Below are 16,334 nucleotides of genomic sequence, written 5' to 3'. Positions count from 1 at the left end.
ATGGATGGATGGATGGGAAATAATTGTTGCTGGGTGAGCTCATACCTCTAATTTCAGTATTGGGGAGGCTAAACTATGAGAATCACAGTAAGTCAGAGCTACAGAATGATCATGTCAGCCTGGGTTAAAAGTAAGACCCTACCTCAAAAACAAGACAAAAGAACAAACATAAAGAAGTGACTGCAGGCTTTTTCTTTGACAGAAATGAAAATGGTTTTATTATTTAACGGTTGCTTATTATTCCATATCTGTACGTAGAAACTGTCGTTTTTTATATCATCGTCATCATTTTAATGTGTATGGGTACTTTGTCTGCATGTTTGTCTATGAATCATTTTCATGTCTGGTGCCACCAGAAGAGGGCGTTAGATCCTCTGGAAGTAAAGTTGACTCATGGTTGTGAGCTGCCATGTGTTATGTAGGTTCTGGGGATCAAACTCAGCTTGCCAGGTTTGTGTGGCAAGTACTTTTATCCACTGAGGCATCTTGCTGTCATTAGGGAGTTTTTTGACTGTCTCCTTCCTTCTATATTTGTATTGGTTTAAATGGAAAACAAAATCACAGTGCTCACAGAGCACATGAAATCCACTGGTAGTCAGAACCGGTACTCAGCTAGGGGAAGAGGCAAGTGGCATCTAGGTGCAGTTGTGTCAACTCCTAACACTGGTCTCATGTTGCTCATCTTTACTAGGTGACTTTGTGTTTTCTCTCCTCAGTTGGTGAAGAGAGTTTTTGTGTTTCTCTGAGGGGAGGGGTGTGAGGATGGCACAGTGCTAGAAATGCAACCCAGTCCTCTGTGCAGAGTGGTTATTTGCTGTACCCCAGCTGCAGTATGGTTTTAGATTCACATTAAAGATTTTTAAATATTTTATTATTTAAATTCTGTATATATGTGTGGGTTTGTGAATGCAAGTTCAGATGTCCTAGAAATACAGGATTCCCCTAGATCTGGAACTATAGGCAGGTATGAGCCACCCAGTATGGGTGCTAGGAAATGAGGTCATGTCCTCTACAAGAGCACTTTATGATCTTAAATGCTGACCCATCTTTCCAGCCCAAGTATGTTCTTCTTTGAAAACAAAACAAATATACTCACATGACCTGAACTCAGAATACAGATACAGAAATTCCCTGGTACTCTCTGTTATGGGAGTTTTTAATCCTTTAGAAGCAGAATACTTGTCAGTGCATGAGAGGCTTCAAGGCTTTTCATTGTATTTGAGGCCTGTATGGTAAGCCTTAAGGAGTTCTGTCTTTCTATCATGTATTGGGATGTTTATTTGAGATGTCAGAGCCTTTTGTTTCTCCAGCTGTAATTATCTTAACAGAATGTTTTTCTGGATAGAAATTTCATGTTTGAAATATATGCATAGTAATTAGCTCTTCTTTCCACTCTGTGTAAGAAAACACTCCAGAGAGTAAGAAACTGGTAAAGTGAATGGTGATTTGCTTATGATAGTGCTAATGTTTAGTTACAGTAGTCATGAAGTGAGAATAATGTTTTTTAAAAGATTTGAATACATTCAGAAAATGATCAAAATCTCAAGTGCTCGCCAGTTTCTGGTTGCCATGGCAACTAAAAAAACTGAAAGTAGAATGTAATGCTTGGTGGAATTATTCCAGGCAGCAGTTTTAGACCTAGGTTTGAGAAGCAGTTGTGTCTCTAAGTGATAGTGTTATCTTGGAAAAGCAGAGACCTCTGCATCCCTAGCTGTATCACTCTAGAGGAGTAAACACATAAAGTTAAAACAAGCCTTGGAGAGGATGGGGCTGTGACTCTCTACCAAAGTAAACATAATTATAGAAATGAAACAAATGTACTCCTAATGCTTACAAAGGGAGGGATTATCTGTATGACTTTCACTATAGGCTTATCTTTGTAATGCCCTTGTTACTGGATGGGGGAGGGGGACTGAGAAATGAAGTTTGTTCCAGTTGTCCCCTCCCTCTTCCTTTATCTTCTTTCTTCTTTCCTTCCCTACTTTCTTTTCTTGTTTTCTTTCTTTCTTTTTTTTTTTTTTTTTTATTTTCAAGACAGAGTTTTTCTGTATAGTCCTGGATATCCTGGAACTCACTCTGTAGAGCAAGCTGGCCTTGATCTCAGAGATCCACCTGTGTCTGCTTCCCAAGAGCTGGGATTAAAGATGTGAGCCACCACCGCCAAGCTCCTCTTTCTTAATATTCTCCCAGAGGCCAGTTCTGCAAACTAATAGTTCTTAGAGAAGTAACAACATCTGTGCATGCTTGTGCTCCATTCTCATTTCATGTGGCTTACCACTTAACAGAGTCAAGTATGCATTTGGCATAGACCGGCACTGCATTGCATTGGATGTCTTGGGTTCATGGTCTAGAAAAGCACTGACATAGAAATTTAATGAGAGCTGGGCATGGGCAAAGATGTAATCTCAGCACCTGAGAGGCAGAGGCAGGGAAGATCACCACAAATTCCAGGCTAGCCAGGGCCACACAATAAGATCGGCAGAAAAAAAATGAATGAATGAATGAATGAGCTAATAAAGAAAATGTGAGCTTCAGATATAATTGTATATTCCAACTACCTTTTTTTAAAGTAAAAAGAAACATTAATAAATGTGTTATTTGATCCAGTGTGTCAGTAGTTCTGTCTTAGCATATTATCCATGTAGAACTTACCAAGACATTTGTTTCCCTTTTCATATCAAGTCCTTGGCTTCAGTGACTGTTTTACACTGGCTTGCATCTCAATTCACATTAGACTAGAAATTCTCATTTCTAGAATTCCTTCTGTGTGGCTTTGTGGCTCACAGCTCAGGCCAAACTGTACCAGTTAGGCTTCTGTTCTCATAATGGCCTAGGCTACTCCCTGGTTAATCGGTATTGGCTGTTGTGGGTCCACATCTTTGATGGTCCATCACTTGTCTTCTCTCATCCCCTCTATAGATACTGACAGCATACAAGGCATTTGGCTCTTGGCAGTTTGTCACCAAGCACCTGAATTATGAAAATTGTCAGGTTTTTTTGTTTGTTTGTTTTTTGTCATTTGTTATATTCTTTTTTGAGAGTTGGCAAAACAAAGTACAACCGGCTGGATGCTTAAGCAGTGGACATGTATTATCTCCTGATTCTAGAGGACGCTGGCAAGTTTGATTTCCTCTGAGGATTGTGTCCTCTCTTGTGTGTCCTCAGAAATAATCATTATGTGAGAACCCTGGGGTTTTTCTTCTGTGTGCTCAGATCTCAGGACACAAATCTACTGTTTTGGGTTCCAAAGTTAATATCAATGAAAAACGTTTTCTGTGGGTTTTGTTTGTTTGTTTGTTTTGTTTTGTTTGGGTTTTTTTTTGTTGTTGTTGTTCTCTTGTTATTTGTTCCGTTTTGGGAAGCTTCTGAGTAAATTCAAAGCTTCTGCAAAATCTAGCAATTTAAATGTCATATTAAACAAAAGAGCATATTGGTCTGTTCTACTCAGTTATTTTAAACTCTAAAATGTCGGATAAGACAGATCTTCTTAGATCTTAATGTGTCCAGCTGAGTACAGAGCAAGGACTTCTGTTTTGTTTTGTTTTGTTTTGTTTTGTTTTGTTTTCCGAGACAACGTTTTTTTCTGTGTGGTCCTGGCTGCCCTGGAATGCCCTCTAGAAATCAGGCTGAACTTGAACTCAGAGATCCACTGGCCTCTGCATCCCAAGTGCTGGAATTAAAGGCATGCACCACCATGACCTGGCTTAAAATACCTTCTTAAAGCTCCCTCTGCTTCAAGAACAAAATGCTATGATTCTCATTAATGTAAGAAAATCTAGGGTCATAGATATATATCAGTGGTAGATTATTTGCCTAGTATGTGTAATGCCTTTGTTTAATCTCAGTACTAAGGGGATAAAAGAAATCTACATTGTTATCTTTTTGGTTTTTCGAGACAGGGTTTCTCTATGTAGTCTTGGCTGTCCTGGAGCTCACTCTGTAGACCAGGCTGGCCTCGAACTCAGAAATCCACCTGCCTCTGCCTCCCAAGTGCTGGGATTAAAGGCGTGAGCCACCACCGCCCAGCCTACATTGTTATCTTAAATACTAGAAAAAGGAAAATATTGAATTAGGACTTAGAAGGTGGTTGAATTTGAGTCCTAGTGTACTGTCCATAATTCACAAGCAACTTTACATACACACACACACACACACACACACACACGCACGCACGCACGCACGCACACACGAGACACTAAGCATATAAAGTAAATGAGAAGCCAGTGAAAGACACTGTAAAACCAGAAGAGTTGTGAGTGGTCAGGAATTAAGGAAGAGTGTCATACCACATAAGACTGGTATGAGGAGGGCTGGAGAGTAGCATTAGTGATCATAGCTCATTCAACTAAGTTTTATAGTAGATTTTTAAGTAGATTTATAGCCGGGCGGTGGTGGCTCATGCCTTTAATCCCAGCACTTGGGAGGCAGAGACAGGTGGATTTCTGAGTTCATGGCCAGCCTGGTCTACAGAGTGAGTTCCAGGACAGCCAGGACACAGAGAAACCCTGTCTTGAAAAACCAAGAAAAAAAAAAAGTAGATTTATAGTGTCTTAGTTAGGTTTCCATTGCTGTGAAGAGATACCATGACCAAGGCAACTCTTATAAGGACAACATTTAATTGGGGCTGGCTTACAGGTTCAGAGGTTGGTCATCAAGTTAATCATCATGGTAGGAGCATGGAGGCATCCAGTCAGGCATGGTGCAGGAGGAGCAGAGAGTTCTATATCTTCATCTAAAGGCTGCTAGGAGAAGACTAGCTTTCACATGGTTAGGAAGAGGGTCCCAATGCCCACCCCACAGTGACACACTTCCTCCAACCAGGCCACACCTCTTAATAGTGCCACTCTCTAGGCCAAGCATATTCAAACACTACATATAGAAACTTGAAACTTGTAGAGTTTTGACAACTTAGCTTCACACTAACTACACCTGCAATGTTTAAGTTAGTCATTTAGTCTGTTTCTTCCCAGCCTTCTCCTGATAGATACCTGCTAACAACACTGAACGTTTAAAGAGAGGTTAGTGTCACACCAGTACATTCCTCTAAAATATCAGAAAAAGAATGAGCTTACATCATCAGTGACTTTGCAAAATTAAATGCAAGGTCATTTAACTTCTGGGGAAATTCACAAAGCCACATTTAACTTGATTCCATGAGTCATTAATTTCCTATCACTGTTAACAGCAATAATAATCAGATGATGCATTTAGAAGCAAGTGCTGAATAGTAAAAGAATTTGTCTTTTACTCACTATCAAATACATTATTTAAATTTTAGATTCTAAGCATTTGTAGTGACGTAAATGTTAGCTCTAGGATATATGTCATTAGGGAAAAGGTGATATAGAAAAAAATTTAACCTTGTTTTGCAAAAGAAACAGTTTTATAGGCCAGGCGGTGGTGGCGCACGCCTTTAATCCCAGCACTTGGGAGGCAGAGGCAGGCGGATTTCTGAGTTCGAGGCCAGCCTGGACTACAGAGTGAGTTCCAGGACAGCCAGGGAGAAACCCTGTCTCGAGAAAACCAAAAAAAAAAAAAAAAAAAAAAAAGAAATGAAGGGAGGGAGGGAGGAAGAAAGGAAGGAAGGAAAAGAAAAGAGAAAAGAAAAAGAAATCTTTTTTTTTTTCTGTTTATGGGGGAAGGGGTATTGCACAGAAACCGTGTCATTTATGAAAAGCTCAAAGGCCAACCTTTGGGAGTTGGTTCTCTTCTACCATATGGATCTTGCAGATCAAACACAGGTTATCAGCCTTGGCAACAGGCTCCTTTACCTGCTAATCCATCTTGCCAGCTGCAAAATGACTGATTCTTTAGACTGGAATGATAAATGCTCTGAATTCTTTTGAAGAAATTAATATTAAAAAATATATAGCTAACGTTTTTCATTGATGTAAATATGAGAAATGTTTGTATAGTGATTTTCTGAGTGATAGTAGAAAATCAATCACTTTTATTTCAGTTGTTAATTTTATTCTGATAACCCCAAGATTGGACACAAAACATTCACCTTTAAAACACTGTTTTATACAACAAAGAAAATAGAAGTGTAACTCTTTTCATTATCATCATCCTGTATGTCTATGACATATGTGTGGATGTACATGCATGGAGCTCATGTGGCATGTGGAGGTCAGAAAACAACCTTGTGAAGTCTGTTCTTTTCTTCCATCCATCTTTATACAGGTTCTAGAAATTGAATTCAGTCTTAGACGGCTAACACTTTAACCACTGAGCCAACTCAACAGCCCTCAACTTCTTTATTTAAGCAACAAAACAAATATTATAAGAAAATAATATCTTTTTTAAAAAAGCATTAAATGGTGAGACTATGAGGTTGTTTGGATTTGTTTTGTTTATTTCCTCTTATACTTTTTTTTAATGAGGATGAATCTTCAGAAACATTTATGGATATGTTTTTTTATTGTGTGTATGTTGGAGGAGGGATGTTTTTATTTACATAGACAAGATCTTCCTATGTGTAGCTTAGAATGGCCTCAAACTCAGGATACCCCTGCTTAGATCTTTTGCATGCTGGAATGACAGACATGTAACACCATGCCTGACTCAACTGTGCTTTTTTTAGCTAAGTCTGAAATTGAATCTTTCAGTCCTGAAATTCCTTGAATTTGTAGATTCTCTCTATTTCAACTGATTATAGACAATCTATCTATCTATTTATTTATTGGTAGAAGTTACCCTTTTCTTACAGCATTTTGTTAAAGTACAACCAACTGATACAACCCAGGGTTGGCTAATAACATTTTTACCTTCTTTGTGTAAACCTCCAAGTTTGTCACACTGCCTGGATTCTACAGGCAGTTTTGCCATCCCACCAATGGCCTCATTTTCAGTCTGTAGTAACAGTTACCTGCACCTGAGGCCAATGCCAGGGTCTTTCATGACAATAACCTGTACTCAACACCAGTTATTAACTACCTTTTTTAACATACTGCTGCTATAACAGATAATTCCAAATTTTTATGCCTTACCAAAATGGAGATTTATTTCTAACTCCCGAGATACCTGTAAGCTGTCTACAGCTCTTTGAATCCATTTGGTATATCTTCTCTGTGTTATAGGTTATAGTCAGTTTTAGATCAGACGGTGAATGGAAGATGGAATAATTTATAATTATATGCATTGCCCTAAACAAATTAACATAGGCCCAATATTCATACAGTAAGTAGGGAGTATTCATTAATCGAAAGCAGATATCACAGGTCATCAGGCTTAAGGACTGTACATGGGGTATGTATTTCTCTTCTAAGAAAGGGATAGAATAGCATAATCACACACTCACTTCTAGTTATGGCTATATTCCCTAAAGCAGTGTTTCTAGATTGCCGTAGTCTTAGCTGAAGATAAATATTAGAAAATAGCAGTACCTAAGTGATTATATCACCTGCCAGTGAAGAAATGATTTCTCCTGATGGGAGAGACATGTTCAAAGGACACTAAGATGAACTGTAATTTAGTGTGACACTGGGAAAATGTGTTCTGGTCTCTAGAATTATTTTTCCTTCAAAAATTAGAATTTTGTTTAACAAAGAAATCCTGAAGGTAAGTACTTTAATTATTATGATTTACATCATCACAAGATATAATTTCTGAATATTTAAAGTCAACGCCCACTTCACTTTTCAGAGATTTGCCTCAGTATGGACAGAAGCAGTGGCAGTCCTACTTCGGAAGAACTTTTGATGTTTACACCAAACTCTGGAAATTCCAGCAGCAGCATCGGTAAAGAGTTTCCTAGCTAAAGGGCAGTAAAGGGGTACTGTATAATTGTATGCTAGCTGTAGTTCTGACTGTGAACAAATATACTGTTTTGTCTTGTTCTTTACATTTTTTGTTTACATATTACTGTGGTGGGTGTGTGTGTGTGTGTGTGTGTGTGTGTGTGTGTGTTAGTTATAAGTTTTACAGAGTGTTGTTATGTGGTCTGCTTAGCTCCAGTACAACTCACACACCAGATCAATGTAGATGACAAAAGTTTATTGTACTTAAGCTGCTACTGATTGATCAGGGCACAAAACAGACTTGGGAGCTGAACTGTAACACAACCACACATCCACCCCTATTCAGTGCTGGAATGTTGCAGAACTTTTAATTTTGAAAACCACAAACATCTGTGCCAAGGAACAGCTATATTTTCCCACCAATCAGGATTTAGGGATAGGGGACTTCCTTAGAAACATGTCTTTGTGATACACTTATTCTGTTCCCATTGGTTGTATTATTCAATTGTGACAGGGCAACTTGTCTAGCATTCATGTCTCAACTTGCCAACCAGGGTATCAGTTATCCACATATGTCTCGGATCCCTCTGCCCAACATTGGGCGCCAAAATGTCGAGGCCTGAGCAGCCCCACAATTGGGGGCCAAAATGTCGAGGACCACTCTATCAATGTTGGAACCCACACTGCCAAAGCCTTGGGGGCTAAATTGTTAGAGCCCACACTGCCCCAAGCTGCTCCGGTCAGGGTTCAGCAAGAGAGAGAGAGTAAGGACGGACATGAAGAATGGAGACCAGACAGAGTGTGATTCAATCCCATTTATTCTTCAGTCTCTCTTCTTCTCTCCAAGTCCCTAGTTCCCAGTCCCAAGTTCCAAATTACTGTCTCAAGTCTAAAGTCCTAATCCTCGTTCCAGCTATAATAAGTCTCAAGTCCTAATTCTAGTTCCAGCTGTAATAGGTTTCAAGTCCTTATCCCTGTTCTATTTCCTAGTCTCTTTCCCAGTTCCAAGTTTTCTTCCAAATTACCTTCCTCTGTCTGCCTCTTGCCTTTTATATGTCTCACTTCTAAGTCGCACCTGTAAGTCATGCCTTTAAGTCTCACACACCCAAGGGAAAATCCTGGGTATATAAAACAAGATGTTATCAGAGTGTGCTCAGCTGTTGCAGGCTGTTGTAAACAAGTCTCTTGTCAGGGTGTATGGCTCAAGATGGCTGCAAGGATGATAGCCACCTTCTGTCGGCTCCCCACACACATACATGTCTCTGCCAAGCATGATGTCAGTTAACCAGGGAGATCTTAGGGACTTAAATTTCATTTGACCTCTATTCAATATAGAAGTTTTATTCAAAATGGCTTTAGTTTGTGTGTGTGAGAGAGTGAGAGAGAGAGAGACAGAGAGAGAGAGAGAGAGAGAGAGAGAGAGAGAGAGAGAGAGAGAGAGAGAGAGAGAGAGATGTGTAGGTCACAAGGTTACTGGCTGAGTCGGATCTTACTTCCACCATGTAGGTTCTAGAGATTTAGTCATCTTGTTGGCTCAGTCTTGTTGCTTTTAAAATAACCTGTTTAGTGCTTTTGGCTAAGATCAAGTATAAAGTATTATATCTTCATGATCCAAATAAAAACAGGTTTTGGTGGGTTTTGGTTTTGTTTATTTGTTTTCTGTTTATGATTTTTAATGTATTCTCTGATTTTTAATGAATGTTTTGTATGGAATGGTCTACTCCCTGTTTCACATGTGAAGATGATCTGTGGTTCCATTCTGAAATGAGTGTAGTTAACCCATGCTGTTTGGGGAGAAAGTGTTACATTGTTTTTGGTTTTTTTGATAAAGGGTTTCTCTGTGTAGCCCTGGCTATTCTGGAACTCACTCTGTAGACCAGGCTGGCCTTGAACTAACAGAGATCCAACTGTCTCTGCTTCCCAAATACCAGGATTAAAGGCATGTGCCACCACACTCGGCTTTAGTGAGAAGTTAATAAATTTTTTAGCTGAGTATGGTGGTACACATTTATATTTCTAGTGCTTAGGAGGGAGAAATAAGATCAAGAGTCATGGTTATCTCACTTGTTATTCAAGTGTGAGACTGTAATCCCATATAATCCTATGATGAAAATGGAAGCAAAGACAGAAGAATCCCTGACTAACCTGCATGCACAGTAATGACCAAGAATGTGAGAAGCAATAACTGACACCCAGGGCTATCATCTGACTGCCATACTTGAGCTGTGGCATACATACATACATACATACACTCACATAATCACATGTTCATGCACTCAAATACACAGATTATACATATATGTGTGTGTGTGTGTGTGTGTGTGTACATATATATATACACACATGATGACATGACACAAATCAGTCAAGAGAAACATTTTTTAATGTAATTGAATGGTTATAGTGAAATCTTATAATTCATGATCTTTGCTAATGAGATGATATTTTATCATTGAATTTATAGATTTGGTTCTTTTTGAAATTTATATTTAGTTATTTCTATTTTTTTGTCTCCTATGTAAACAGGCAAGTCTTGGATAATCGGTATGGCTTGAAGCGGTGGCAAATAGGAGAAATCGCTTCCAAGATCGGGCAGCTGTATTACCACTATTAGTAAGTGAATTACATATGGAAAGAAGAAAGTGTTTCTTTGATTAAAAGAGAGCATGTTAGAGGGAGGACAGTGAGTTATAGATGGAATTTTGTTTAGGCCAGATGGATCAAGATGACATCATGAAATGACATTATATAATTTAAGCAGTATTCTTTATGTCAGCTGTTCTCTTCAGTAACTTCATTTCATCAGACCTGAGGAGTTTGATTTTGGTTATTTATAAGCAATGAATACTAAATAGATTTACCATTTTTAGGACTTCTCAAGTCTTGATGGTGTATAGAAACATACAGCATATATGATGTTTATAGTAGTCTTTGCACACTCATCCTAGTTGGCTATGTTTGAGACGTTAAGTGAGGTAAATTGACAGTTGTTTGCATCCTTAAAATAATAACATCTGTATAGTCCCACCTTTCAGTGAGGAAAGAAGAGATCTCCTTTTACAAAGCTAAATTTCAGCACAAAGTAACATCAATAACAAAAACTTTAGCCTTTTGTAATTTAAAAGGTAAGAAAAGAAAAACCCACAATGTCCTTGATTGTGGCACACAACCTTTGATTTCACCACTCAGAAGGCAGAGGTAGGGGGAATCTCTGTGAGTTCAAGGCCAGCCTGGTCTACATACAGAGTGAGTTCCAGAATAGTTAGGGCTACACAAAGAAGCCCTGTCTCAAAAAACTAAGACAAACCAAACAAAAGGTAAGAAAAGTTATCATCTTTTCAGTGTGGGCATGCCTCTTTTATCCTTCTTTTTGCTAGAACAGGATCTTAAAAATCCTTTGTTACAGTGCTGAGAATAAGTGAGTTTTGGAGTACTCATCCCTAGAGAAGGCATGTATACCATCCCTCCCAAGCTCAGAACAGTAATTGTGAAAGTACAGATAGAGAGAAGAGCTGAGAAGTATCATTTTCTGGGCAAGATACAGTCATTGTCATCATGAATCCTCAGCAAGTACAGATGTCTGCATTACATGTCCACTAAAAAGGGATCTTTAACAGCCAGGCCTTGATGGAAAAGGAGTCAGGGGGCTTTACTGATAGATTCAGAGAAAGGTTGTGTTTTTGCAGTTGTGTACCCGCTGTTGACCTCTCTAGGCTCCATAGATAGTCCCAATCCAATGGTTGCATAAGTGGCCCTGGTAAAACTAAATGAGACATACAACAAAACCATGTCATGAATCTGGGAAAGGGACAGGAAGAAACAAGATTTGATAGGAGTGGAAAAATGAGAGAGGAGAGAGTAACCAGAAGGGTGTATGTGTGTATAAAATTTGTCAAGACACCAAATAAACTTTTTAAAGTAAATTATTTTTTGAAAGTCTCTTATTAAACTAGACATGTTAAAAAGACACCATTGCTCATTAGCATCCCCCAAGGAGTAGTATAGTTTAGTAAGGAGGGGGGAAAAAAACTAAAGAAATGGACCAAAGATCAAGTGGCAGTGGATTAGCCAAGTCTTGGGAGCAGATACACTGTAGTAGAATGCTGTCCCTTGTAGAGTGAGAGTGATGAGTACTGTGGTTGGAACAGCAGGGAAGAACGTTATTGCTGCTGTTGCTACCAGACAATTGAAAGGTAAAATGGTTGATACCTTGCTGACTCAAAATTAAGTCAGTCATCCCTATCTCCCTGTGTAGAGTAGGGCAGTCTAGAATAAGTATTGTTCATGAGGATTACCCCAAAATTAAGTATTTGCAGCATACTTCATTTTTTTTCTTACAGTTTACGAACTTCTGAGACCAGTTATCTGAATGAGGCTTTCTCCTTCTACTCTGCAATCAGACAGAGATCATACTACTCTCAAGTCAATAAAGAGGACAGGTATGTGTCAGCTTTGCCTCCAGAAAGATGACAAGACATTCAGCATTTTAGTTCACGTGGAAATGGTGCAAAAAACATACGTTTCCTCTTTTATTCTGTCTGTGTGTGTGTGTGTGTGTGTGTGTGTGTGTGTGTGTGTACACGTGTATATACACGCTCTCATGTGCAGATGTCACTGTGTACATGGAAAGGTCAGAGGACAACTTTTAGGAGTCATTCTCTACTTCAACCACATAGGTTCTGAGAATCCTATTCAGACCATCAGGCTAGTGCCTTTATCCACTGAGCTATCTTATCATAGAGGGTTACTTCTATATGATAGATATAGGCTACACAGCTTTCATAGGGAAGAAAGGACTTTAAAGCTAGGCTTCACTAATATCTTTGTCATCTCTAGACCATTTAGTTGTGAGAGAAAAGACTACTAACATTCTTTGAATTTTTTTTTTTTTTTTTTTTTTTTTTTTTTTGGTTTGTTTGTTTGTTTGTTTTTTTGGTTTTTTTCGAGACAGGGTTTCTCTGTGTAGTCCTGGCTGTCCTGGAACTCACTCTGTAGACCAGGCTGGCCTCGAACTCAGAAATCTGCCTGCCTCTGCCGCCCAAGTGCTGGGATTAAAGGCGTGCGCCACCACCGCCCGGCTTGAATTTTCTGTTTTAAGTTTCCTACTGTAAGATGTAATGACAAGCACTCTTAGTTCCAACACTTGGGAGGCAGAAACAGGTGGAGCTCTGTGTTAAAGGTTGGCTAGAGCTAAGAAGTGAGACTGTCTCAAAAGAGTCTAAAAAGACAAAAGCACAATGCTGTTTGGTCACCATGCCCAGCTGAACACCACTGCTTGCTTTATGGAGTCTGGTGGAATTCAGGGGTAGATGTCTTATACATGAGACCTTGACAAAGGTTTGGGAAAGAGGGAAATATATTTTTAATAGCGCAGCATAATGGCTCCTGCCTTCAAAATGGAGTCAGGCAGGTTCTCCCTTGGCTTAAGTTTTTCTATCAAATCTTTGATAGGATGTCTTTATTATGTCATCTAGTGGCAATGATTTTAGAATTGTTTATCTGATGAGTGGTCAAGTTAGTAACTTATTGGAGGGTGCAGAGCCTGATTATGATAACCAGTAAAAACAATATTAAAGGGCTAAGAACGGGCAAGTGGAGGGGACCATCCTAGCCATATTGTACAGTCAAAAATTTGTTAGAGAGATTTTATTTCTCTATGTAGATCACGAATTTGGTTGTTAATGGTATGAGAGATATCAGACTTTCAGCCTCCCCATTTCACTGGGATCTAACAATGGCCCAGCCTTCACAGTTGAAATTGAGAAATGGAAGAACTGAGAATTTAGGAATTTTCAGAATCAGCAACTTTTTCCATTCCTCTTTCAGGGAATTGGTTGGATATTGGAGGAGCAGGTATTCCTCCTCACTTATTGGGCAGGTTATAGTTAAAGTCTTAGCAGGGCCTCCCACTAGCAACCTAGGAGAGTGTCTCCTGAGAATGATGTTTGTTTGCTAGAGCTTGTTCAAGAGGTCCTTCCTCTAAGGGAAGGGTCATGCAGAAATAACAGTAAAAGAATAAGTCAGTCCATTTCCTGTCCCAGATTAGCAGTCCTGTGCCCTCTGTACTTCCATTATTTGGCTGGCAAGAGGTCCTAGGGGTTTCTGTAATACCAAAAGGATAGCCCTGTGTTTAACAGAAAGCTGGTGAGTTGGCCCCGGATGGTGAAGGTTACCATAGGCTCCCTGGAGACCTTAGTTCAAAGGAGTTTTCTGATCTTCTGTAGCTCTGATTGACTTGGGTTTCAGGGAGCCTGCCTGTTTCTGTTATGGACATTGATTTTTTTTTTTTTTCAGTGACCTATTCATTGCAGTAGGAACATTGGTTCTTTTATAAATGTCTTCTCTTTTAATCACAGGGTATATGGACGAGCTGAAAGTGGCTGGAGCTTATAGTGCAGCCATGGTAGCACACCCCATCTTCTTTATCAAAAGATCTTTGCTGTCTCTGTTGTCAAATATCTTCTGGGCTATTTCTAATAGTTATGGATCTGTTCTGTCCTGCAAATCCATCCATCTGTTGTATCCTACATATGTCGGGGGCCAAGTAACAAAGTCTATAACTATCTATAACCGATAGGTGTTCAGCAGTCATTCCAGGAAAGCTCAAAGTGATCCATTTACATTCTGTTTTACATCTGCTTTCTTAGATAGTTTAGTGGGCTTTTAGGCTACCCGTTTCATCCCTTCTAACAGAGCCTGGTGATATTCACTGAATGATCTCCTACCATTCTCTGAGTTGAGGTTTCATTGGAGTCTCTGTCTTAGCAGTACACAGGCAATTGCCTTTTCTCTCTGGTCTTCAGCCATTGAAGTTATTCCAGGAAGTGCTTTATAGTTGCTTTTATTAAAGTGTGTTCCCTTTCTTCAGTATTAAAGAGGGCATGGAAAATCTGTTGACAGTCATCCCATGTGAGGAGATTGTTGGAAAAGGTAGAATTAGTTGGAGAAATTAAGGAATCTAATTTAGAGCTGAACGGGGGATTCTTGATCTTCCAGTTGTAGAGATCTGTAGTGGAGAAAGGAACATACAGGTAGAGATTGTCAGGAAACGGCTGTAGAAGAGCATGCCCAAAGGACGCGCCATCCCAGCACCAGAATTGGAAGAGGAGTCTAAAGGGCCTCTGATGGGTGTGGGGAGGGGAAAAGATGGGGAGGTAGGGAAAGAGCTGGGAGGTATAGAGAAGGAAGATAGATGGAGGTAGAGAAGAAGAGCAAAAGGTAAGGTAAGGGTAGACTCAGACAGAGGGGCAGAGGAGGGAATCTTGGGTGACGGGCACTGAGCTGGCAAAAGTGGAGGTTGAGGTGGGGGGAGGGGGGAGCAGGGAGATGGTTCTATGAAGAAAGGAGGAATTCTTTCTCCTGTGAATCCTGCAGAACAGTTTTCAGAGAGGCCTCTTGGGTCTCTGCTACAGGCTCTTAAAAGGCCCATTTGCTGACATCCAGGGCTTGACACCTTGCCTGTTTCAGTTCAAACAGATCTTCATCCAGGGTGGTTTGTTGGAAGTTGCTTTAGACAAGTTGTATCCATTCTGTTCTGGGTGGCCAGGCTTGCCAAGGGTGACACATACCATTGTGCAGGTGATCTGAGTCAAAAGTGCCCTGGGAGGGCTAGTCAGTTTCACGTAAGTGACTCTCTGTGACAGGATGGATACTCATAATTCTCCTTGGCTATAGGGAGTAAACTTGGTTGAATTTTTTTTTCTTTTTCCTTCTGCTTTTTGATTTTGATTCTTCAAGACAGGGTTTTTCTTTGTAGACCAGGCTGGCCCCAAACTCAGAAAGATCTGCCTGCCTCTCCCTCCAAGTGCTGGTATTAAAGGTCTAGCTAAGTTTGTCAAAATTTCTTTAGAATACAAGATAGATGGCTGTTAAGCTCGATAGTCTTATTACCCATACTGTCTATCAGTTCAGTTGTCCCAAGTCCAAGATAAACTAATTAACACAGAAAGTTCAAAAGACAAAATGCAGACAATAAAAATGAAACCAGAGACAAGACTTACAAAGACAAAATATATGAAGGCAAGACTAATCAGACAGAAATACGAAGACAAGACAAATATTGGAGTTCTATCAAATTCCCCCATGTCTCAGATCAGGATGTCCACAGACCAGACTGTGACTTACCAGGGAGGCCTCTGTAGATGTTTGTGGCTCTTGTCATCATGGAAGCTCACTCTGATAGTCCAAGTCTGTGAAACTGAAAGTACATCTTGGAACCTTGGAATTTCTCAAGGTGTACACCTCCTGAGGTGAGACCCCTCAGCCCTAAAGTCCCAGAGAGAAGGTCCAAATTTAGAATTTGGGTGAGTGGTCTGAATCTCACTGGGGCCTCCAGAAAATGTAAATCCTACCGGTCGATAATAAGATCACTCCCACAATTTTGAGCACAATTTGAAGCAAAGTTGAGCACCCAAGAGCAGGCCAGCTACAGCCTCCTGAGTCAAGCTAAAGAGAGCATCCCAAGGCTGTTTCTTGGCCCCCTTTTAAGGAATAAAATCACAAGTAGTTACAAAGCAGGTTTATAGAAGAGAAAAGATAATAAGAAAATACAGAAAGGCCGGGCGGTGGTGGTGCACGCCTTTAATCCCAGCACTT

The 16,334-nt window shown here is 39.8% G+C and overlaps 1 protein-coding gene across 5 annotated transcripts in view; it reads left to right on the top strand.

The window, feature by feature from the left end:
- The window catches only part of Scai (suppressor of cancer cell invasion), a 108,917-nt gene that overhangs the window by 52,643 nt on the left and 39,940 nt on the right, over positions 1-16,334 (top strand). For all 5 annotated transcript variants that reach the window (XM_076928696.1, XM_076928695.1, XM_034495280.2 and 2 more), the window contains 3 exons: positions 7,645-7,740; positions 10,266-10,352; positions 12,080-12,178. In XM_076928696.1, coding sequence (XP_076784811.1) covers positions 7,645-7,740; positions 10,266-10,352; positions 12,080-12,178 — 282 coding nt within the window. The remainder of the gene's footprint in view (positions 1-7,644; positions 7,741-10,265; positions 10,353-12,079; positions 12,179-16,334) is intronic.

The sequence above is a fragment of the Arvicanthis niloticus genome, chromosome 2, assembly GCF_011762505.2.
Source record: "Arvicanthis niloticus isolate mArvNil1 chromosome 2, mArvNil1.pat.X, whole genome shotgun sequence".
In the NCBI taxonomy this organism is placed as follows: Eukaryota; Metazoa; Chordata; class Mammalia; order Rodentia; family Muridae; genus Arvicanthis; species Arvicanthis niloticus.
The sequence above is the reverse complement of the archived record's forward strand: the minus strand, read 5'-3'. Positions and strand labels throughout refer to the sequence as shown.